We start from the raw sequence: 23805 nt of genomic DNA on the forward strand, positions 1-23805 counted from the left end.
TTCATTTTTCTGTTTATAGGTTGCTCGAGCTTGGTTTCCAAGATTTTGGATAAAAACAGAAGTTAGAATAAGTTTTGGGGTTAAAGTGTTGAGTGCTTTGGAATTGGATGGCTAATTTAATATTAGACAATATCCGAGGGATCAACATGTGATTTATGCATTCAAACCCTATATAAACAATATGAGCCCCACTCAGCTCTAGCCGGGGAAAAGAAAAACGAAAAAGAAAGGAGCGGCTTTGGTCGACGAAACGAAAGATGCTGTTCTACATGGAGATTAACCCAATGTCTTCTGATTCTCTCTGGGCCATGGGCAACTAAGCATCTTTCTTAGGGTGTAGATGAAACCCTAACCAAGTAACTATGTTTTTATGTTGATTTTGGATTTTGATTGCCGAAACGATGGTTGTATAACATTGAGACTTGTTTTTATGATTCACCGTTATTCTTCCAATCTAGTATTATGTATTTGTTTTCTGTGATTGCAAATACATAGTTATACACCGATATTTTTTGTGCATGAAATTGAGAATTAGAATAATCTATGCCTAGGAAAGACGAATCGTGCCTAGATTAATTAGTTATAAAATCGAAGACGATTCGTGCCAACCAAAGATAGATTATGTCCGGTTTTCAATCACATGCAATTTTCTTGGCGATGTCACTAGGGCTTGTAGCTTTTAGTGAATCAATGTTGTTTTGGTAGTCGGTTTCTTAAATTAACATAATCGTTTGGTTACGAAGTTAGGGTGGATTCGAAACCCTAAGACCTTTTTCCATATTTGAATTCGACATCTCTCTTGTTTTTAATTACTTAGATACTTTTAGTTAATCAAACTCCAATCACTATTTCTTGAATTGAATTAAGAATCGATTTTAGAAATAAATAAATTAGCCTCTTGATCCTCGTTGTACGATACTTGGACTAAAATCACTATTCTATTTGAATTGAGGTTTTCGCTCAGTTTTAATTATTTATTTTTGGTGTGAAAATGACCTACCAGTACGAATTTCACAAAAGATAATATGCAAAACACAATTGAGTTAACATATGTTTTGACAATGAGCCATTTTGTTATTTTCATTATTGACTACTCTGGCACCCAAATGGGGGATGCCAACATCCTTACTTTTGCTTAGCCACGACCCTGGCTTCGATATCATGTAAGGCATGCGGCCTAACCCCTACCTGAAAGTATGATCCAATTTGGCCCATCCAAACAGCTGGCCTCGCAAATATGTTTTTCTGGGCCCTAAGCCCATGAGGCGCCTCTAGGATGAAAATGTCATGCACTTTTATACGTCCATCCAAGACATTATTCACATCCAATGTGCGATGCCAAAACTGACTATGCATCATGCAAAGCTCAACTTTTATGTTGCCATTAACGAAGCCAAGTGACTTTTTGACGAGTGGTACCTATAGCACACTACCAGATGCTTCCTTGATAATAAAACTGATATGACAGTGCAATGACGATGATGGTAGTTAATCCAAGGTATGCTAGAAGCCACCTAAATGGCGTGTGTTCCTTGTCTCATACTGCTATTTATACAACCATCAATTCTGCAACAAAAGTCATCCAATTTTTTTCTTAGCGGCGAAAGTCAGTATTGTTAAGCATTTCATGACATTACTCCCACACCACAACCAACCAACCATTGATAAGCATTTTACCATCCAAACATCAACATTCAGAGAATTAGGTGGTGCTTAGTGAATTAGTTTGCTAGAGTATCTCAAAATTGAGCCAAAACTAAGTCAACTTAAATCCTAAAAGTATTTCCTGAACAAAATTCCAATTCTGGCAATAATATATGTCTGTAGAACATAGTATGTAATAGGCCGACTATGGGTGCTCGAAATTAGCCAAAGAAAGACGGAAAGTCAACTTAGTAGAGAGTCGTAACCTGGAAAGAAGGCAACATCTTGACGCTTTTGTGTCCAGGAAAAGCTGCATAAGTTAATAGCATATGTCTAAAGTTACATGAACATACATAAACAAGACAATAAAGTCAAAACATAACCGCCAATATGCACAAGCACTTTCCAATCGAAAGCTATAGAGTAAACATCGACTACTAGTATGGTTTGTTAATGAACGGAAACAAGTTGTCACAGAAAGCTTTAATTATCAGGTTTAAAAGTTCCAACTATAATTACGTAAATTTGGAAGATAGAAGTCCAATGCTTGTGGTTTCAAAAGCCTGATTGAAGTACTGAAATGAACAAAATCAAACTTCATTCCCCATCCAACTTTTTGCCATTATTTTCTTCACTGGAAGTTATGCCAAGGTCCTATTTGAGCCTTAACACATGTTCAAAACAAAGACATGTCATGTTTCAAACTGAAAAACAGACAATAAAACTAAAGCACGTTAGCGCTCCGTCCAGTATCTGCTTCCCAATTAATCAAGTTAAGTATTCCTTCTTTAGTCTAAACATCCTTAATAGGACAATATGTTGACTTCATATAAAACAAAATTTAGCTCATTTTAAAATAAGGGAATTTTTCCACGATTAAAGAAATTGGGTGTTTCCATATCACAAACTATATTTTGATGCGATATTTTCTTATTAGTCCCGCTAGGAAAGCTTTACCAGGGATAATAAAAGGCTCTGATTATGCATTCACTCAACTTCAAAAAGGAAAATGGCTACCAAAATTTAGCGGGCACTCACATTGCTCCTGCACCAGCTAGACCGGCAGCTTTAAAAAGTGACATTGCAGTCATAGATATGCCATTTGCAGCTCCTCTTTGGTGTTGATCCTATCATTGCAGAATCAACTCAAAGTAAATTTATAATTCCAAAAACAGATAGGGGTAATAATGGGAAAGAATAGACCGAAAAGAGAAGAAAAATTACCACGCTTTTGTTTTGCAGTACCAACATGGCAGTAATAATGGACACCTGACAAAAGCCAAAATTGTGAGATAACTGTTGACAAAATTGAAAAGAGAAAATTGGGATCAAATTCTAAACTCATCAAAAGCGGAATGCTTCTTGCATAGCATCAGGACAATCATATGCAACCATAACATTGTATGGGTGCTAATTCTGCTTCGTTTCTAATTCTAGAGTAGACCTTTTTATGCGGTGGAGTCCTTTGATGGAGATAAATGAGGGGGACGGCATCTGTAATTAGGCTCTGTTTGATAACCGGGATTGGCCTTAACTTGAGATTGGGATTGGGATTCTTTGAGGATGCAGGATTAACAATGAGGTCATCTGCCCATCCTCCACGTTTGTTTTGCATGGGATTCAATGATGGAATTGTTAGTACCATGCTTGTTTAGGACCGGATTAGATCGGATTACAAGTGATTTCCCTTTTTAATCCTCAACCATAAGAATAAAAGAAAAAATGCAGTTAACTATTGTCATTTTTTACCCCCCAAAAAAGTCAAATGATGTAAGGGTTAACTGAACCACTTTCTATGCCAGTTGAAAGTGGAAAACAAAATAAACAGAAAAGCAAAATGTTGTTCTCTACCTTGAAGTTGGAGGATGATGATTGATGATGAACAACTCACATAATAATCACATGGTATGGCACCCCAGATTGGATAAATCTACATGTCACTTTAAAGTTGCACAGATAATATACACAAGGGTAATTTGAGTATTAAGGTAACATACCATGGGCAGGTTGGTCATCTAGCATGGGTGGGCTTGGGATGGGATTACCAATACCTAGTCCCCCATGATATTACTAATACCCTTAGTTTGGGGGATTCAAAGTCCAATGTGACTAACACTTCAACCATGCATTCTCAAACCAAACGAAGGATTAAGGCCCCACCACCTTACTAATCCAATCTCATGAATGAAGAGGCTTCTCAAAACGGGTCTTAAGGTTTCCGATCCACGGGATGGATGGGTGAGGTAGTTGTTTGAAGAAGTATTATGCTGAGTTGATCACGAAATAGAGTGGCCATGGTCCCTTTTTACAAGGTTCTAAGCAATGATTCCAGGGATTGCAATGTTGAGATTTAAGCTAGCACTGAGGAAGGTCCTATGGTTTATGTTAGCAAATACTTAGCAGAACAGGTCGGTGAGATTTCTAATGAGGTTGAGGCAAGGTTTACAATGAAAGGGATTGATACTTTAAGAAACGCTGATAGAGGGGTGGAGATCTTCAATCTAAGCGGAGCCTTCTAGCTTCTAACTTTCATTCAAATGAGGTGGCTCAGATGGTCTTAAATCAAGATTAGGTCATTGACCTTAGTTGGTGCATTTCTGATTTTCATATAATTTGTGTTGTAGGTCTGTTGATAACCCCATTGGCATCTGCGCGACAGTTATTGGGCCTCCCATCCCTTTTTAGGGATGAGAAGGTGTTAGGGTGAAAAGTGAGCATTGTAGTAGATTCATTGAAGTCAAAGTTCTAAAACAAGGAATTAATCGGCGATTCCAGATTAATCAAGGCTGGCGGGGCCTATCCGATTAGGTCAGACTAACAATTAATTGCCGATTACTAATTAATATGCACCGACTAATCGCTCGCAGGTGGCCGACCGCTCAACTCGCGCCTAGCGACTTTTAGAACATTGATTGAAGTAGATTATGCAGCGGTGAAGGCATAACCGCTAGCATCCGCAATAAACCAGGTAATGAGGAACGGTTCACCATTTCCTCCAAATTTCAATAGGATGGGTTAGTTTGATATACTCCTCCTGATTTGGTCAGAAAAGGTTGCGAGAATGGAGTTTTGGCAGGTCGACGGAGTGGACAGCCTAGCAAATGGTTCCGTTTTGAAGAAAGATGACAACGAGTGAGGGGCGTGAAAATGAGGGCCGTGAGTGTAACCCAAGAGCGCGGCTGGTAGATTGACACGTTGTTAGCTGGGAGAGTTGGATACGGATCAAAAATGTCAACAGTTAGACTTGAAGAAAATGACGGTGAATGAAGGACACGAATGACTTTAGCTCCTCATAATTTCAAATTTAGTAGGATTCCACCACTGTTGGGGTCGGCAGCCCGATGCATGGCTAGAAGGGGAAAAGGCAGACAGGATTCGAGGGTAAAAAAGAACGAGTAAGTGGTGGGGGTTGGACACTTGGACCGAGTAAGGTAAAGACCCAATGTTGCAGCAAAGTTGTCACTGCCGAACAAGTGGGCTTAGTATGCAGTCCCAATCATTGTCATGGGGTGTTGGCATTTTAATAGCACGTTTTGTCCCACTCAACCAGCTATCAACCATTCTATGGCGGAGGCTTCAATCATTGTAAACACATATTACTATACCCGAGATTCACATTCTTCTCTTATTTCAGCAATGGTGTGAGAGGGTGTCAATGGGAGAGCAACAATGGTTTTTTTGCAGTGAAGTTAGAGAGGAGGGCGAAGAGGAAAGAGTAAGGGGAAATGGTGGTGTTTGATAGGGCAGATAGAGCTCAGGAAACTTCGATAGGTTAGGTAGAGCTTTGCTGACACAACATGATACGGGTGTGGGATACGTACAAAATGCTCAAACTGGATATAGCTAGCATTTTGAACGTTTTCTAACTGAAAGATCTTCATTTTGAAAATACAAAGCAACAGCTGCATCAGATTCTTGCTATTCCTGAAGGTGTGCTTCCATCAGGTAATTGGGAGTTCCACTTATTTCTTCTAGATTGCATGCTGCAGATTGTCAAAGTTTACTTGATAAAATTTTGGTTAGGATACACTCTTGGTCTAATAAACTTCTGTCATATGGTGGCAGAGCCCAGTTAGTGACTTCTGTTCTGTTTAGTTCCCAAGTTTATTGGAGCTCTATTTTTTTTCTTCCTCAAAAAGTACTTAAAGAGGTGGAAAATATATTGAGGGCCTTCTTTTGGTCTGGTCCTGAGCTAAAGAATACATGTGCTAAGGTTGCATGGATGGATGTTTGTGTTCCCAAAAATGAGGGTGGTTTGGGCTTTAGGGCTCTAATGGACTGGAATAAGGCAGCTATGGCAAAACATTTATGGGCTATTGCCCTTAAGGCTGATACCTTGTGGATAAAATGGATTCATATATATGTAATTAAGGATCAGTGTTTATGGAATATGCCTACTCTTACTTTTGCCTCCTGGACCATTCAAAAGATTTTCAAGCTAAGACCTATGGTGCAGCCTTGGATTACTTGTGTGGTAGGGAATGGAAGAAACACCTTTTTATGGTTGGATAACTGGCACCCATTGGGGCCTTTGTTTGCAAAGTTTGGTTCAAGAGTTGTATACAATTTAGGTAGGAGCCTTCAAACCAAAGTTGCTTCTATCATTGTCAACAATTAGTGGCAGTGGCCTAGGGTCAGACATCCAGATATTAGAGAAATTTTGAGGACCGCCCCAAACTCTTTGGTGCCTAAAGTATCTCATGAAGACTCTGTAGTGTGGAATCTGAACCCTAATGGCAAGTTCTGTAAAGACCTATAATTTCAAAAAAAATATTTAAAGGTTTAATAGATATTGAAAATTGAGGAAAATGTTATTTTTGTTAAGATTATATGAAATTGGGGTTAATGTAAAATTTGTGGAATTGACTTGATTTGGGGTTAGTATGCTAGAATCGTAATGGGAGGGAGTGCTAGTGTAATTTTGTGGGTGTGTGAGTATATATAGAAGAATGTGTGTGTAGGGGATTAAAAACCCCATATATCTCTCTCTCCTCACGTCTCTCTCAGCTCTCTCCCTCTGTCTTCGGCTCTCTCTCTCTCTCTCTCTCTCTCTCTCTCTCTCTCTCTCTTGCTTCTTTGAGCTCAAAAACCCACCAATCGACTGCAACACCTTCATACTTCGAGCTTTAATTCATCTCTTACGTGAGATTCGAGCCTTGGATCGCATGGGTTTGGGCTTGGCTTCGTTCTTGGAGGATTTCGGAGCTTTGGAAGCTAGGGCTCATTCGTTGATCTCGTGTTTGAAGCTTCTAACCTTGAGGTAGGAATTTCTAATTCTCTCTATATGTTTATGAGTTGATTCGGTGTCTAACATGTACCAAACCTAGATTTCTCAGATTTCGTTCACTGGGTACATGTAGCACCCTTAACTGCTACATATACCAAAACCCAGATTTTATGTTCTGTTCGCTGGGTACATGTAGCGCCCTTAACTGTTACATGTACCAAACTGAAATTTTTTGAAAAGTTTCTCCTTCCATGGTTTGGACCCCCAATACTTCTAATGCCTCCTCGACACTTCCAAACCACTTCCTAACATGGTTACTTGTATCTCGATAATTAGTCGCTCTCGTGTCCTCGGGCCCTTGTTCTTGGGAATTCAAAGTAGGAAGTTAACTTGAAATAATGTCAAATGGTGTTTATGCATTAGAGTGATTATGGGGACCTTTGAGACATGTTTATATGATGATGCAAGTCTAATGTATATATTTCTTAGTGTGATATTGAGGTTTGTGAATTGAAGAATATTAAGGGATGATGAATTAGACGTTGTGGACTTGTTAAACACTGTGTGTGACGACAAGGCTGGTTGCTAAATAGAAAGTTGGATAAATCATGAACGAAATACGAGAAGTTTACACTTAATGCCTTGTAGTACGAGGGATCAATTCAGATAAAGAGTTTGGAAACAATATGGAAGTATGAGTTAATATGTGAACCGTCTGCTTAACATTGATATCTCACTCTTATCTACATTCTTCAAATTAGAGTCTTGGAAATACATAGGATGAAAAGTGATACAAATGATGTGAAATAGATGTACGGGGTCATGACTATCCAGAATGTATTGTGGGTATATGGGGCCCTAAGACCCGGAATGCGAAATAGATGTACAGGGTCACGAGTACCAGGAATGTATTGTGGGTATATGGGGCCCTAAGACCCAGAAAGTTTCTTAAGGTCACTATTTGATGTGTTAATGGAGAATGAGTTACTTGGACGCATGTTCGACCTCTCTGGGAAACGTACGAGGTTCTCAAGACCCGAAATGTAAGTCATTGAATATAGAAACGTGCGAAATGGAATCATGGATAAAAAGGAAATACAAAGGATGATTTATAGTTTGACTAGCGATAGTGAAGTACTCCTTGAGTCTTCAGTATCCATCATGAAGTTGGTGTCCATTGCATTCCCCTTTCTTAGTTTAGGCCTCATTTCTTTATGTTCAAATCTCCTCATTTGCATATAGCTTGAGCATAGATTTCTCTACTTGGCATTTGTTTTGCTCAACCCTATCAATCTTTCAAGTACAACTCGAGGACATTAGCATGGAGTGCTTGACGTGCATGCAACTTCTTTCGAAAGCTAATATTGGAGAATTACTTAGACATTTTTTTTTTGTAAACTCTCATTTGGGAAGTTGTAATTGTAACTTTCGTTCATATCCTTGATTTAGGAGTATTATAATCACTTAACTCATCTTTTGACTAATCTTTATCAATTTGGGGGCGGGAGTGTCGTTGTTGCAATCTTTTGAACTTGTTAGTACATAGTAAATGAATATGAGGAAGTCTTTTGGGTATTTATGAGTATATCGCGGTGGATTTTCCTTTTAAAGCTAATATTATTATTATGTTGAAAATTGAGGGCGTGACAAGTTCTCTGTGCAATCTGCCAAGCATGCCTTCAGGAATCCTAAACATTTGGTAGCCTAGTACATTATCCAGTGGTTGTTTGATTTAAACGTGCTATCCCCAGATGGTCCATTATCCAGTGTTTAGCTGTCTTAGGCAGGTTATCCACCAGGGATAGATTATAGGTTTGGGGGGTGAGAGCATATTCTCATTGTGTTCTATGTGCCGATGCAGTTGAGAATCATAATCATCTTTTTTTCCAATGCTTCTATGCTCTCCAGTTTTGGAGGGGTTTGCAGACTAAACTCAATGATCCTTGTTCATTCAATGGGTTACCTGAGATTGTGGAATGCATGGGACAAGGTCATAGTGGTTCTGAGTTCTCTAGCTTGGTCTCAAAAATTGTCCTAGCAGCAGCTATTTACCATATATGGGGAGAGCATAATAGAAGAATATTTCAACATTGTGGCCTTAGTGTTCAGCTGTTGGTGGCAAAAATTGTAACTAATATTAGAGCTTGCATATGTTCATGGCGAAGAGTTCAGAGGTCAACTGCAAACTTCTCTCTCTTCCCTTTCGCACCTTCCAGCTCGGATTTTCAAAGAAACTTGATGTTTCGGTTTTGAGTTTCAAAGTGTAGGTCATGGTATTTCGGTTGTCCGTTTTGTTGTTAAGAATTCTAGTTTTGGTGGTCATGTTGACCATGTTGTTCTCTGGGGGATGCCCTTGTGATTTGTATCTTGTTTCTTTGTTCTAAGTAATATCTTCAATTACCCAAAAAATCAAAAAGGTCCAACAAAGAGGAGGAGAATAAGGGATTCGGACCTAGCATTGACCATATTGAAGCTTGTTTGAATTATATACCCAATGAGATTAAAGCATGGCGAAAGTAGATCGGAGCATGGGCTTGTGTGTGTGTTTATGTTTTCTTTTCTTCTTGTGTGTATCATGGGCTGCAGGGCATGCTGTTCTAAGAGAAAAGTTTTATGTGGGATTTACTCCATAACATACGTGTTCGAATTGATCCCACATCGGTTAATTAACACCTCGGAAACTATTATATGAGCCTGGGCGGCCCCTCCTCTCATTGCCAGTTGGTTTCGACTTTAAGGTGGATGTTTTAACATGGAATCAGAGTTAGATTTTCAAAAGCTCTTCCTCTTTGTTTGTGCCGTAGTTGCACTTTGTTTCGTTGGATCCATATGTTCCGGATCCTTTGTTGACCTCTCCACGTGCGAATCGGGGGTCGCACGTGTGAGGGTGTTGGAATTGGTCCCGCATCGGATAATTAGCACCTCAAAAACTAATATATGAGCTTGGGAGGCCTTTTCTCTCATTGCCAATTGATTTCGAGGTGGATGCCTTAACTTTAGGTTGTTGACCTCTCCACGTGCGAGTCGGGGGTCGCACGTGCGAGGGTGTTGGAATTGGTCTGGGCGGCCCCTCCTCTCATTGCCAGTTGGTTTCGACTTTTGAGGTGGATGTTTTAACATAGAATCAGAGCTAGATTTTCAAAGGCTCTTCCTCTTTGTTTGTGTCGTAGTTGCACTTTGTTTCGTTGGATCCATATGTTCCGGATCCTTTGTTGACCTCTCCACGTGCGAGTCAGGGGTCGCACGTGTGAGGGTGTTGGAATTGGTCCCACATCGGATAATTAACACCTCAAAAACTAATATATGAGCTTGGGAGGCCTCTTCTCTCATTGCCAATTGATTTCGAGGTGGATGCCTTAACTTTAGGTTTCTACCACTTTCCAAGTGGAACTGAAGGATTCCAACGAAAAACTATTTTGCTAAATGGCGAACTTGGAATGGTTCATATAGAATCTTCAAAAGGTAAGTTCACACTCACTGATAATATATTCTCCACCACAGATGCGCAGACTAACAATAGTGGGAGGCTGAACCCAGTAAGCTGGGTCATGTAGGGGTAACATGTCAATAGTGGTATGGTCAACACCTACAAGAGAGTAGTTATACATTATGTAAGCATACTCTACATTTGGAAATGCCAAGAAAACATAAAGATATGAGGATTGATTCCTTACTCCACAAATGCGAGCTACCATGACAGGGCCAAGAATCTTCTCTGCGATTGGATATAGAGAAAGTTGAAATACTAGAAGCCCAAGACCTAAATTTTGAATAAGCATTCAGCAATCAAATCTTCAGTACATGTCTACTAATCTCTGAATAGACATTACATGCTAGGCAGAAAACTGGGGGGCTTGTCGAGGGTATGAGTGGAGAGGAGAGTTAATGAACTTTTATTTTCCTAATAGATATCAATTTGAGCAGATACCAGTAAGATACTTTTGTTGTTTTTCTAGGATAACATTCTCCTTTTGAGTATCAAACAAATTTCCGGTAGGGCTACATATGCTCAACAAGACCATCAAAACATGTTTCATGCAAGCAATAAAAGTAAGTTGAACTTGAGCCAGTACGAAGTGACTAACACAAATCCCAATGTCCACTACAAGAACACAAAAAATTAGCGAAAACTTGTCAATTGAAGAGAGTGCCTTAAAGCTTTTTGCGATTTTGACGTGAAACAATTTCATTCGGACCATATCAAATGTAAATATCTGAGTACACTGTTGACAACTGTACCTGATACAGCAAGAACTACTCCGACATTGTCAGTTGAATAGCTCAAGCCCCCGTCTTTTCGTGGGCTTTCAGCCCATAGTGAGAATATCTGTAGAAGGATATTAGTTTCCACAGTTAAAAAAAAGAGATTAGTTTCCACATGTGAAAGACCTATTGACAGCAGAAAGAGAACTGGTAGAACTATAGCCAGTAAAGTATAGTAACTGATGTACAAAACATATCCTCACACAAATAACTACTTGCAGAAAATCCTACTAATATACTAATTAGGATGCACTCTATTAAATTTGGAGCAGGATAACAATTCTAACCACACCATGTGGCGTCTTGGTAACAGTTCAGTATGACTATATGTAAAATGCATACGATATGAAAATAATATACCCAAGTAACGCACTATATTTGAACATCCACTTACAATAGAGTAATATGTTCTAATAATTAAGATGTATATCAGACCACTTAAAAGATATACATGCATTTAAATTGAAACTTGTGTTAAGTCTTTAGTTGTCAGTAGAACTGTAGAAGTATATATTCAAGCGTCAACTTCTATACAGTACTCAAGTTTTGTACATGATCGATTTGGATTTTTGACAACTTATAAGTACAAATGCACATTTAAATCCTATCTTCCGTTAATTTCCAGTTGTCAATCAGAAACCACTCTCATACTTAAGAAGTTTTTTGTTACTTCCATTATCTAACCTACCGTAGTGTAACACCTCATACCATGTCCTGAAGCACATGGCACACCGCATGGCGAATTGTTTCCTTATAATGAAGTGACACAATCCATTTTCTGTGGCATATGACTTAATGGCGTGAAACAAAATGTACCATCAGAAGTTTTAGGACCATATATTACCAATTTACCACAGTGAGATACCAGAAGAGATGTAGGACAGGACTGAATAAGGCCAAGTATAATCAAAACACAAAAACAGTGGCTGTTTTGGAGCTGTGAACAATGGACGTGAATGGTGAAAGAGAAGAGAAGAAGGGTTTAAGAAGATAGATCTAGGCCTCCCACCTGGGTTACCAAAGGCCTCTTTACAATCACACCAAAGAATAGGATTGCATCACACAATCTTCAAAGCTTTAAGCTCTTGTAACTTCTTATTCAATAAATGATTTATTCCTTCATACTCTTGAAGTACATCAACTTATCCTAATGTGTTTCATACCAAAGCCTGTTCCAATTCCCTAGATGGCTGTGTAGGATGAATGTGTCATTTAATTGTTGCATGCATTGAATACAAATCAACCCAAAACAATGGATCTTCTGAAACAATAGATATATCAAAATTTGAATTTTGGTTTAATAAAATGGACGATCTGATTTATGTCAATGATAATAAAGAGAAACTGTCCATTTTACAAAGCAAAATTCAATTTTTGATACTCTTATCGATATCCGATCAAGTTTATTTTTTGCATGGATACACTATTATGTGGAGTCTACAAGATGAACAGTTCAGATCAACAATAAATACACGGTAGGACCGAAAAAGGTGGTGGTAAAAAAGTAAAATTTTTCACCGCCAGCGGAAAGAATTTAATCTCTATTCCAAAGGAGTAGAATTTTAATCCGTTGTTATCGTAGCGATAATGGAAGGATATGAGTAATTCAATTGTAGTCCAGTCAAACAAACGCTCCAGAAAGGATGAGTAATTCAATCAGACTAATAGTGGGGTAATAACCATGTCACATCTCCCGAAATATTTTATATCCCATGCTTTGTAGGATTAGTTGTTCAAGGAATACGAAAAATTCTCCATCTGTTGTTGCATGCACATGTCAGAAATAATTTCACCCGGGGGATCTGTATCCACGTCTAATCTGACTGATCAAACAGACCCAAAAAGCATTATTCCCTGATTAGTCTCTTCGCGAAATCGCAGTCTTATCTCCACGAATCCCGTCATCTACTTTAAAGTAAAACATTTCTTCAGTAGCTCTGGAAAATTAATAAAGAGATAAGTTTCGACTTCGACCATTCTTGTTTCCTACGAGGTTAGCTTATCACTAATCAGCATTCGGCACCTCTCTCTCTCTCTCTCTCTCTCTCTCTCTCTCTAGCTCTGCATCGTAATTGTCGGAGAATGATCGGAGCTCAATTCTGCGTTCCTACATTTCCGGCGTCCGGGGGTCGTACACATCAACCGTATGCCGGCCGTCAAATTCGGAGCCCACTCAATTACTCTTCTTGTTGTTTTTCTTGTTCTTCTTTTCGCTTTTCATTTCAATTGGATCACGGGAAATCTCGTAGATCACAAATTCTCGTGTCCTGTAACTCCTCTCCCTTCCTAGGTATGGCTTTACTTTGTTGTTGGTGGATATGGCAAGCACGGAATGATTTTATTTTCAATGGAATAGCTTGGGCAACGGATGCTGTTAGTAGGAAAGCGCAAGGTGATTTTTACTAGTTTCAGGAAGCTAACACTAAAGTCCTCCATCCCCCATTGAGTTCCTCTTTGATGGGGACCTTGGTATGGCAGCGACCTGAAATGAATGTGCTGAAGATAAACATCGATGCGGCGGTTTGCAGGAGCTCAAATACTATTGGCATAGGGGCAGTGGCTCGAAGGGATAATGGTCAGGTTATAGGTATTTTTCTAGCTATTCATGATGAGATCAACTCGTCCAGAATTGTTGAAGCTTTGGCCATTCGCAATGGGTTAAAACTGGGGACTGTTCTAAAGTATCCTAAGGTGCGTATTGAATCGGACGCGGAGGCAATTGTGAGGAGTTGCAGTGATGATCAAGACCCTTCCTCCGATATTGCAGTAGTTATTCATGATTGTTTAGTCTTGAAGAAATCTTTCACTTCCTGTGTTTTTGGCTTTGTTAAACGTAAATGTAATAGGGTTGCGCACTGTTGTGCTCAAAAAGCCATTTTCAATGGTATGTCCAGTCTGTGGACGTCCATTTTACCCCCATGGGGTTCTCATCTCTCTGATGTTTAGGCTTTGCTTATCAAATAAATAACAATTTTCCCACCTTTTGCCACAAAAAAAAAGAGCTGTAGGGTATAATTAGAAATTTTTCACGGGCTAAGAAAAAAAATACTGGACTGCGAATAGTTGCCCCCTAACTTTTTTTTGGGAGAATTACATCTCAGTGGAAAAGAACTGCAATTTAAATACAGATATGTAAGAAGCCGTTTGTTAGGGTTTAAAAAGGGAGGGAGTGACAGAAGAAGGGTGTTCTGTTAGTAGGATAAGGTAGGAGGAGAGAGCTTATCCTTGGATTTGGAGGGGGTCTTTAAACTAACGACCCAAGCATTAGGCTCTGTTTGGAACTCAAGAAAAAAAAGGAAATTTTTTTAAATTTTTTTTATTGTTTGGTTGAAGGAGAAATAGAGAAGAAAATAAAGATTTCAAGTTTAGTAAATAGTAAATTTTCCCTCCCATCTTCCTTCTCTTTTCTTTTCCTTTACTTTCCATAGGTTCCAAACGGATTCGGATGGAGAAGTCAGAAGTAAATGAAAATGCACTTGAATTTTGTGATAAGTAGATAATATGACTCAACAAAGCAAAATAAACAAAGCCCCGATATATTTGTAACCAAAATAAGTATCTTTATTTTACATAGCATTTTGTATGAGAAAATTCATCAGCAGGCTACTCTAAAACATTGATTTGAGTGTGATTTGAACTAGGGCTGCTCAAAAAATTCGGTGAACCGTGAAACCGGTCCGGACCGAACTGATTCATACCTTTTGGATTTTGTCCGTGGATTAATGGTCTGGACACAGATTGAAAAATTAGAAAACCGTGACTCGAGATTCGGTCCACAAATTTTCATTACGAAAACGTGGACTAACCAAACCGGACCATGAGATATTTATTTTATATAAATAAATAATATATGTGTGTGTGTATTTATATAATTAATTGTTAGTAATGTTAAAACTTTTTTCTACCAATTGTAATATTTTATATTAATAATGGGATATAGTGTAGATGCATATAAAATATAGGAGGTAAATCTAGTTTTTTTTTTTTTTTTTATAAATTATGGGTAACCCTAGTTCAATTTCAGTAGTTCGTGTCTTTTCCAAATTTTTTTTATGTTATTTACTATAATGATAAAATATACTAATGTTTAGACTCTTTTGAATCTGATTTTTAACGTAGGCCTTTGATAGTTTATGTAACAAGTATTTTCTGGTGGTATTAAACTTAATTCTGAGTGTAACCTGCTTCTATTTTAGTGTGAGATATATGCTTAAACTTTATTTTTGCTAAAATCCGTGGACAAAACTGTAGATCCGCGAGTCACGGATTGGATTGGAACCGAACCGTAGGACTTTTGATCTGGACACGAATTTCATTTTGTAAAAACCGTGACTAGTGGTTCGGTCCTTGGATTCCTAAAAATCCGAACCGAACCGAACTGCAAGTAGCCCTAATTTGAACAATGTAAAGCTAGTGAAGTATACTTTTTATTGAAAGTGGTCCGGGTAGAATAGTCTTTTTACGTTTAAAGATATGTTTTGTACATTTAAAAGAACATATATCCCTGTTTTTCCACCCAAAATAGAAGAAGATATGACTATTTTACTGTCACAAGGTTTAAAAATAAGTCATTTTAGTAATTACATCTCCTTGTAAATCGAATCAAGATCCATTTTATATTGTTATAAAGAGTTCTCCAAGTACTAAAAGACTAGGCAAAACAACTTTAAGAATAAATAACTTTTATTTATAAAAATTGAGTTGAAAGCAAACCATTTAAGAGATTGTCCAACCCACTAAGGTTATAACACTTTTCGGTGTCTAACGCTCACTCTAAGTTCCATTTTCCACTCATATTCCTAGTTCTTACATATTCCTTGAGATCCTTGATCTGTTTGGAGAGTCAAAAGTATTCAATTGCAATAGAACTTTAAGGAGAATTGCAAATAGACAAGGCCATCTGTTTTAAATTTTTTGGGACAATTTTGTTGGTATTTATAAATTTTGTTTAACTATTACTGTTTTTTACAGTAGGATTTACCGAAAGTGGCCGAGTATCAACCATTGCCTCTCAAACTAAAAGCCTCCATAATTTACTTTTTAGTCAAATTTCGTATCTCGATGTGGTCACCAGGCCTCACTAGGTTGCTCATGGATTTCTTCCAGACAATGGCTATACTGCTGGAGTTAGTCAGTAGTATAGCCATTATCCAAAGTCATGGTTGCGATTATGCGGAGGCGGTGTGAAAGAAGCGCTGATCCAAAAAACGAAGTTCCGCGTTTGACAAACATTTTCCATCAAAATCACCTCACTTTTCTTTCACTTTTGATTACATTAAAAAAAAAACTGTATTCGATAGATAATTTTTGCTGAAACAAACGGAGTGCTAGGAGATGCTTAACACCTTTTCTTTGATAAATTAACAGCATGGCGCCTTCAACAGAATCCTCATCTATAAAATGTAAAATGATTTAATAGTCCTTATACAACAACGAATATTTTCACCAAAAATTACTGAACAAATGAATCACAAGGCCAAACAATCTCGCTAAGGCTATACATTTCCCCCCGATTTGGCTCTCAGGTTTATTAAGTTAAGCTTCATAACCTTTTGTTCAAGAATTTTGTCGTTCAACTAGAAATGGTTTAAACGTCATGAGCACCGCAATTGCCTCGATCACATTTAGGATGAAGAAAATCATGTGGTCACCTGCATTCAAATAAAGCAGTTGGTGCTTGGTACAAATTTCATAGTAAAAGATAATATGTTCACATATGTTTTGACAAGGAGCCATTTTGTTATTTTCATTACCGACTACTCTCACACCCAAATGCGGGACGCCAACATCCTTGCTTTGGCTTAGCCACAACCCTGGCTCCAATATGATGTAAGGGGCGCGGCCTAGCTAGCCCCTACCTGATGGTCTAATTTGGCCCATCCAAACAGCTGGCCCTAAGCTCATAAGGCATCTCTCGGATGAAAATGTCATGCGCTATTGTACGTCCATCCAAGACATTATCCACATCAAATGTGCGATGCCCAACAAATTGATTATGCATCATGTATGTGGCAATAACATGATTCCCGACGTTGGAGCTCCACTTTTATGTTGCCATTAACGAAGCCAAGTGACTTTTCGACGAGTGGTACCTACAGCACACTACTTGATGCTTCCCTGATAACAAAACTGATATGACAATGCAGTGGTGATGATGGAATTTAATCCAAGATATGCTAGAAGCCACCTAAATGGCGTGTGTTCCTCGTCTCACATTGCTATTTCCACAACCATCAATTCTGCCACATAAGTCATCCAATTTTCCTTTTTTAGTGGCGAAAGTCAGTATTGTTAAGCATTTCATGACATTGCTCCCACACCACTACCAACCGTAGATAAGCATTTTATCATTCAAAAACATCAACATTCGGAGAACCAGTTGGTGCTTAGTGAAGTTTGCTAGAGTATCTCAAAACTGAGCCAAAACTAAGTCAACTTAATTCCTAAAAGTACTTTCTGAACAAAATTCCAATTCTGGCCGTAATATATGTCTATAGAATATGTAGAAGGCCAACAATGGGTGCTCGAAATTAGCCACAGAAAGCCGAAAAGTCAACTGAGTAGAGAATTGTAACCTGGAAAGAAGGCAGCATCTTGACGCTTTTGTGTCCAAGAAAAGCTGCATAAGTTAATAGCACAAGTCTAAAGTTACATGAATATACATAAGCAAGACAATAAAATCAAAACATAGCTGTCAATATGCACAAACACTTTCCAATCGAAAGCTATAGAGTAGACGTTGACTACAAGTATGGGTTGTTAATGAATAGCAACAAGTTGTCCCAGTAAGCTTTAATTATTAGGTTTAGAAGTTCCAACTATAATTACTTAAATTTGGAAGACAGAAGTCTAATGTTTGGTGTTTCAAAAGCCTAATTGAAGTATTGAAATGAACAAAATCAAACTTCGCTTCCCATCCTACTTTTTGCCGCTATTTTCTTCACTGGAAGTTATGCCAAGATCCTATTTCAGCCTTAACACATGTTCAACACAGAGACATGTCATGTTTCAAACCGAAAAAAACAGACAATAATAGGAAATGTTAAGATGCATGTCTGACATGTCAGCTCATGTTTGGTGCAGGCGAACACTTTACACACATTGCACACAAACCAAAGCACGTCAGTGCTCCATCCTGTATCTGCTTCCAAATTAATCAAGTTCAGTTTTCCTTCTTTAGTCTAAACATCCTTAATAGGACAAGATGTTGACTTCTTATAAAACAAAATTTAGGTCATTTTAAAATAAGGGGAATTTTTCACGATTAAAGAATTTGGGTGTTTCCATATTACGAACTATAAATTGATGCAATATTTTCTTATTAGTCCCACAAGGAAAAGCTTCACCAGGAATAATAAGAGGCTCTGATTATGCGTTCACTCAACTTCAAAAAGGAAGATGGCTACCAAAATTAAGCGGGCACTCACATTGCTCCTCCACCAGCCGGACCGACAGCTTTAAAAAGTGACATTGCAGTCATAGATATGCCATTTGCAGCTCCTCTTTGGTGTTGATCCTATTGTTGTAGGATCAACTCAAAGTGAATCATAGAAGACATAATGCCAGACAAATTTATAATTCCAAAAACAAAGAGGGGTAGTAATGGGAAAGAATAAACCGAAAGGAGAAGAAAAATTACCACGGCTTTGTTTTGCAGTATGAACATGCTAGTAATAATGGACACCTGACAAAAGCTAAAATTGTGAGATAACTGTTGACAAAATTGAAAGAGGAAATCGGGATCAAATTCTAAACTCATCAAAAGCGGTATGCTTCTTGCATAGCATCAGGACAATCATATGCAACCATAACATTGCAAGGGTGCATATTCTGCTGCATTTCTAATTATAGAGTAGACCTTTTTAAATTTCTGGAAGTTAAAATAATATCTTCACATATCAGCACAAACGCATTCACCACTACAAATAAATGAATACAACTTGTCCCAAAAAGCTTTATCCGTTCAGCTTGAATCTACTTCGGTAGTTAAATACCAACATGACCTAAGAAGCACAAACATTATATGAAGGATGGTGCCGTATTGGTTTTGAGGTGATCCTTTAATATAGTATCAGAGCAAGGTTTTAAGAGGCTTTTCCCCTTTGTTTGTGCCATAGTTGCACTTTGTTTTGTCGCGATCCATATGTTCCGGATCCTTTGTTGACCTCTCCACGTGCTAGTTGGGGGTCACACGTGCGGGAGAGTAACAGAATTAGTCCCACATCGGTTAATTAACACCTCGAAAACTAATATATGAGCTTGGGTGGCCTCTCCTCTCATTGCCAATCGGTTTTGAGGTGGATGCCTTAAGAATACGTTTTTACTGTTTCCCAGTGGAACAAAAGGATAACGAAAAACTATTTTGCTAAATGGTGAACTTGGAAGGGTTTATATAGAATCTTCAAAAGGTAAGTTTGCACTCACTGAAAATATATTCTTCAACACAGATGCGCAGCCTAGCAACAGTGAGAGGCTGAACCCAGTAAGCAGGGTCATGTAGGGGTGAATTGTCAATAGCGGTATGGTCAACACCTACAAGAGAGTAGTCATACATTATGTAAAATGAAGTCTGCATCTGCATTTGGAAATGCCAAGAAAACATCACGTTATGAGGATTGATTGCTTACTCCACAAATGCGAGCTACCATGATAGGGCCAAAAATCTTCTCTGCGATTGGATATAGAGAAAGTTGAAATACTAGAAGCCCAAGACCTGAATTTTGAATAAGCATTCAGAAATCAAATCTTCAGTACACGTGTTCTAATCTCTGAATAGACATTACATGCTAGGCAGAAAACTGGGTGGCTTGTCGGGGGTGTGAGCAGAGAGGAGAGTTAACGAACTTGTATTTTCCTAATAGATATCAATTTGAGCAGATAACAGTAGGATACTTTTGTTGTTTTTCTGGGATAACATTCTCCTTTTAAGGATCAAACAAATTTCCGGTAGGGCCACACGTGCTCAATAAGACCATCAAAACATGTTTCTCGCAAGCAATAAAAGTAAGTTGAACTTGAGCCTGTACAATGCGACTAACACAAAAGCCAATGTCCAGCTATGAGAACACAAAAAATTAGCAAAAACTTGTCTGAAGAAACTAGCATAAACTTGTCAATTGAAGAGAGTGCCTTAAAGCTTTTTGGGATTTGGATGTGTAACAATTTCATTCAGACCATATCAAATGTAAATGTCTGAGTACAGTGTTGACAACTGTACCTGATACAGCGAGAATTACTCCAACATTGTCAGTTGAATAGCTTAAGCCCCCGTCTTTTCGTGGGCTTTCGGCCCATAGTGAGAATATCTGCAGAAGGATATTAGTTTCCGCAGTTAAGAGAGAGAGAGAGAGAGAGATTATTTTCCACATATAAAAGACCTATCGACAGAAGAAAGAGGACTGGTAGAATTAAGCCAATAAAGTATACTAACTGATGTACAAAACATATCCTCACACAAATTACTTGCAGAAAATCCTACTAGTATAATTAGGATGCACACTATTAAATTTGGAGCAGGATAACAATTCTAACTACACCATGTAGCGTCTCGGTAACAGTTCAGTATATTACTATATGTAAATGCATACTATATGAAAATAATATACCCAAGTAACGCACTATATATGAACATCAACTTACATAGAGTAATAAGTTTTGATAACTAAGATGCATTTCAGACAAATTAAAAGATATACAATGCATTTGAATTGAAACTTACGTTAAGTCTTTAGTTGTCAGTAGAAGTGTAGAAGTATTCAAGTGTCAACATCTATACAGTACTTAAGTTTTGTACATGATCGATTTGGATTTTTGACAACTTCATAACTTCAAATGCGCATTTAAATCCATCTTCCGTTAATTGCCAGTTGTCAATCGGAAACTACTCTCATACTTAATAAGTTCTTTGTTACTCCTATTATCTAACCTACCTTAGTGTAACACCTCATACCACGTCCTGAAACCGCATGGCGAATTGTTTCCTCATAATGAAGTGACACAATCCCTTTTCGGCGGCATATGACTGAATGGCATGAAACAAAATGCACCATCAGAAAGTTTTAAGACCATATATTACCAATTTACCACAGTGAGATACCAGAAGTGACGTAGGACAGGATTGACACAAGGCCAAGTATAATCAAAACACAAAAACAGTGGCTGTTTTGGGGCTGTGAACAGTGGACGTGAATGGTGAAAGAGAAGAGAAGAAGAAGGGCTTTAAGAAGATAGATATAGGCCTCCCACCAAGGTTACCAAAGGCATCACACCTTAGGCCTCTATAGCATCACACCAAAGAATAGGATTGCATCACACAATCTTCAAAGCTTTAAGCTCTTGTAAATTCTTATTCATTCAATAATATGTTCATATTCTCGAAGTACATCAATTTATCCTAATGTGTTTCATACCAAAGCCTGTTCTAATTCCCTAGATGACCGTGTAGGATGAATGTGTCATCTAATGGTTGCATGCATTGAATCAAACTTCCCTAAATGAAAAGTTGCAATGCTCATGAAAAGTCACAGCCTTAAATATTCCAGCCAAAGGAATTCAACTGAACCCAAAACAATGGATCTTCTAAAACTACCAAACTACCCAGTGCATTTATCATGGACCGCATCAAGAAGCTTACAGCACGCAATCACAGAAATGCTGAACAAAACAGTATGACTATCAAAGCTTGTTCCAAGAAGGTGAACTTCAGTTATGAACAAACCTCCGTGTAAGCCATTTCATGAAGTGAGAAGATGCAATAAACAATTATTGAGGACATCAAGGGCCAGTTCTTGATTAGGCTATTCTTAGAATCAGGTTCTCTTCCTTCAAAGTCCTGGGTTATTTCTTTCTGAGTAGACCCACGGGACACAGCCTCCACTGCCGCAACCGAATCTTCACAAGGTTCCTTATGAATGTGTAATGTTTCCTGCCATTTAAACATGGAGAAGCTTAAACCCTGTAATACGGAAGTTAAGGTAGTAAAGTCAACTGCGCAAAAGCCAGCAAGATAGCCAAAATCATGATGTTAGACGTCCTCCCATGTTGACCAATAACATGTTTAAACGAAGGAGACCCAATTGTCACCGTTGTCCTCAATGGTGTTTTAGGTGTAAGAGTGAGGAATCCTCTGATTACTATGGCATCATCCTTAATTGCACGCAAACGCCTAGCACACAAATGCTATTGGTCTGCTTCAGGGACTTCTGATACAACAAGAAATTAAAGTTTTGTGGAATTATGCAACTTTCCAAAATTTTGGGAGAATTGGTAAGAGTGCCATTCCCTTTCTTTAGGATAAGTTCAATAATGTTAATTCTTTAATATGCTTCTTGCTTGTTTTTGGGCTTCAGTTAGTCCACCATTTAAGGGGATTCCTTTGTTTTTAATTTGTAGAAATTGCAAGGCGGTCTGTGATTTGTAGCTAGAACCTTGCTGGGTCCTTTTATTCTTCCTTTGGTGGACTACTTGTCCCCTCCCTGTCGTACTGATTGAAAAAAGGGAAAAGAAAAAAAAAAAAAAGATGAATAAAAACCGACAATACAGCACCAGGATCATGAATGATGAATTATAAGGAAAGGGTTCAGGTTATTGTTGATACCTACCGGAAGCCGAAAAGTAACAATAGTCACCACCAATGCAAAAAGTGATATAAATAGGCAAGGCAAGAAGTATGGAAACCTGCAGTAAAAGTTTGTATGTTGCGACATAAATACATTTTCAAGAATTCCAGGAGATTCAAAATGAGAGGTGAATACATGAATATAGCAGATTGAGCAAAAGATTAAGGTTACCTCCCGAATACAGAATCTTTGGAAAATATAGCTGGATATTTCTCTGCAGGCTAAATTCAATCGGAAAAATGAGGTCTTAAAACACGAGAGAGTTACAAAAACAAAAAAGGCAAACAAGATACTACCACACAGACTAGGGATAAACACAAACTAGCTGGAGATTCAAAGGAATCAATGCCTCATTAGGGATACTGGAAATGTGCTAAGGGTCACTTCCTATTCCAGCAGATCTCTTAAAAAAATTCCGTAATTTAAGTAAGATGAAATGAACAAAAGCAGGAAAAGATACGAACTAAAGAGGGAAAGAAACCTTTACATATTGGAAGCTAAGAGCAAAATACAATTACAAAACTGACTTGCTGCTACCTTTTGCTAAGATTATGTAATAACAGAGCTACAGCATATTTGATGAATGACACCAAGTAGTTACGTACGCATACTGGCACATTCACAAAGAATTATTATTGTAGTCAAGCAAAGGAAGCAAAACCAAACAAACACAACGTCAATCCAAATTTCACACCCCTGTAAGTCGACAAGTAAAAAAGATTTAGGACATCAGCATCAACTTTCTCGGATAACAGACGCACAAGTCTGAAACATTCAACTTTGATGAGGGAATGAAGAAAAGCAAGCTTAGGTATCTAATCTCCAGAAATTTTCTTTTTTTGGGTGAAGAAGTCATGCATGTGACATTGCTGAGATTATCAACCAAGGTGAGCTAAAATTGCGAAGGCCAAGAAATAGAGTTACTCCATAAGCCACATAAAGTATCCTCCAAAACTTAATGGGAATTCACAGAACTCCTATTGAATTATTGGATTCCTTCTTCTAAGGGTGATAACTCTGCTTAGTCTTCTATAACCCAATTACGAGAACTCA

The 23805-nt window shown here is 38.1% G+C and overlaps 1 protein-coding gene across 11 annotated transcripts in view; it reads right to left on the reverse strand.

Moving 5' to 3' along the window:
• Positions 1-23805, reverse strand: part of LOC131327179 (protein ZINC INDUCED FACILITATOR-LIKE 1-like) — an 87918-nt gene that overhangs the window by 29090 nt on the left and 35023 nt on the right. For 3 of the 11 annotated variants that reach the window (XM_058360211.1, XM_058360209.1, XM_058360218.1), the window contains 10 exons: positions 22924-22973; positions 22735-22810; positions 21852-22058; positions 20352-20439; positions 19762-19847; positions 19559-19666; positions 18774-18818; positions 18562-18650; positions 17710-17753; positions 16470-16785 (listed from right to left, as the gene is read on the reverse strand). In XM_058360211.1, coding sequence (XP_058216194.1) covers positions 16691-16785; positions 17710-17753; positions 18562-18650; positions 18774-18818; positions 19559-19666; positions 19762-19847; positions 20352-20439; positions 21852-22058; positions 22735-22810; positions 22924-22973 — 888 coding nt within the window. In that variant the 3' untranslated portion in view covers positions 16470-16690. Of the gene's footprint in view, positions 1-1910; positions 1955-2682; positions 2772-2868; positions 2914-10349; positions 10458-10545; positions 10632-11110; positions 11199-16469; positions 16786-16887; positions 17227-17329; positions 17374-17467; positions 17754-18480; positions 18651-18773; positions 18819-19558; positions 19667-19761; positions 19848-20351; positions 20440-21851; positions 22059-22734; positions 22811-22923; positions 22974-23805 lie in introns of those variants that run through there. The other 8 variants (XM_058360212.1, XM_058360213.1, XR_009200221.1 and 5 more) reach the window with 7 other exon arrangements.

Source organism: Rhododendron vialii, chromosome 5a, assembly GCF_030253575.1.
Source record: "Rhododendron vialii isolate Sample 1 chromosome 5a, ASM3025357v1".
NCBI lineage: Eukaryota > Viridiplantae > Streptophyta > Magnoliopsida > Ericales > Ericaceae > Rhododendron > Rhododendron vialii.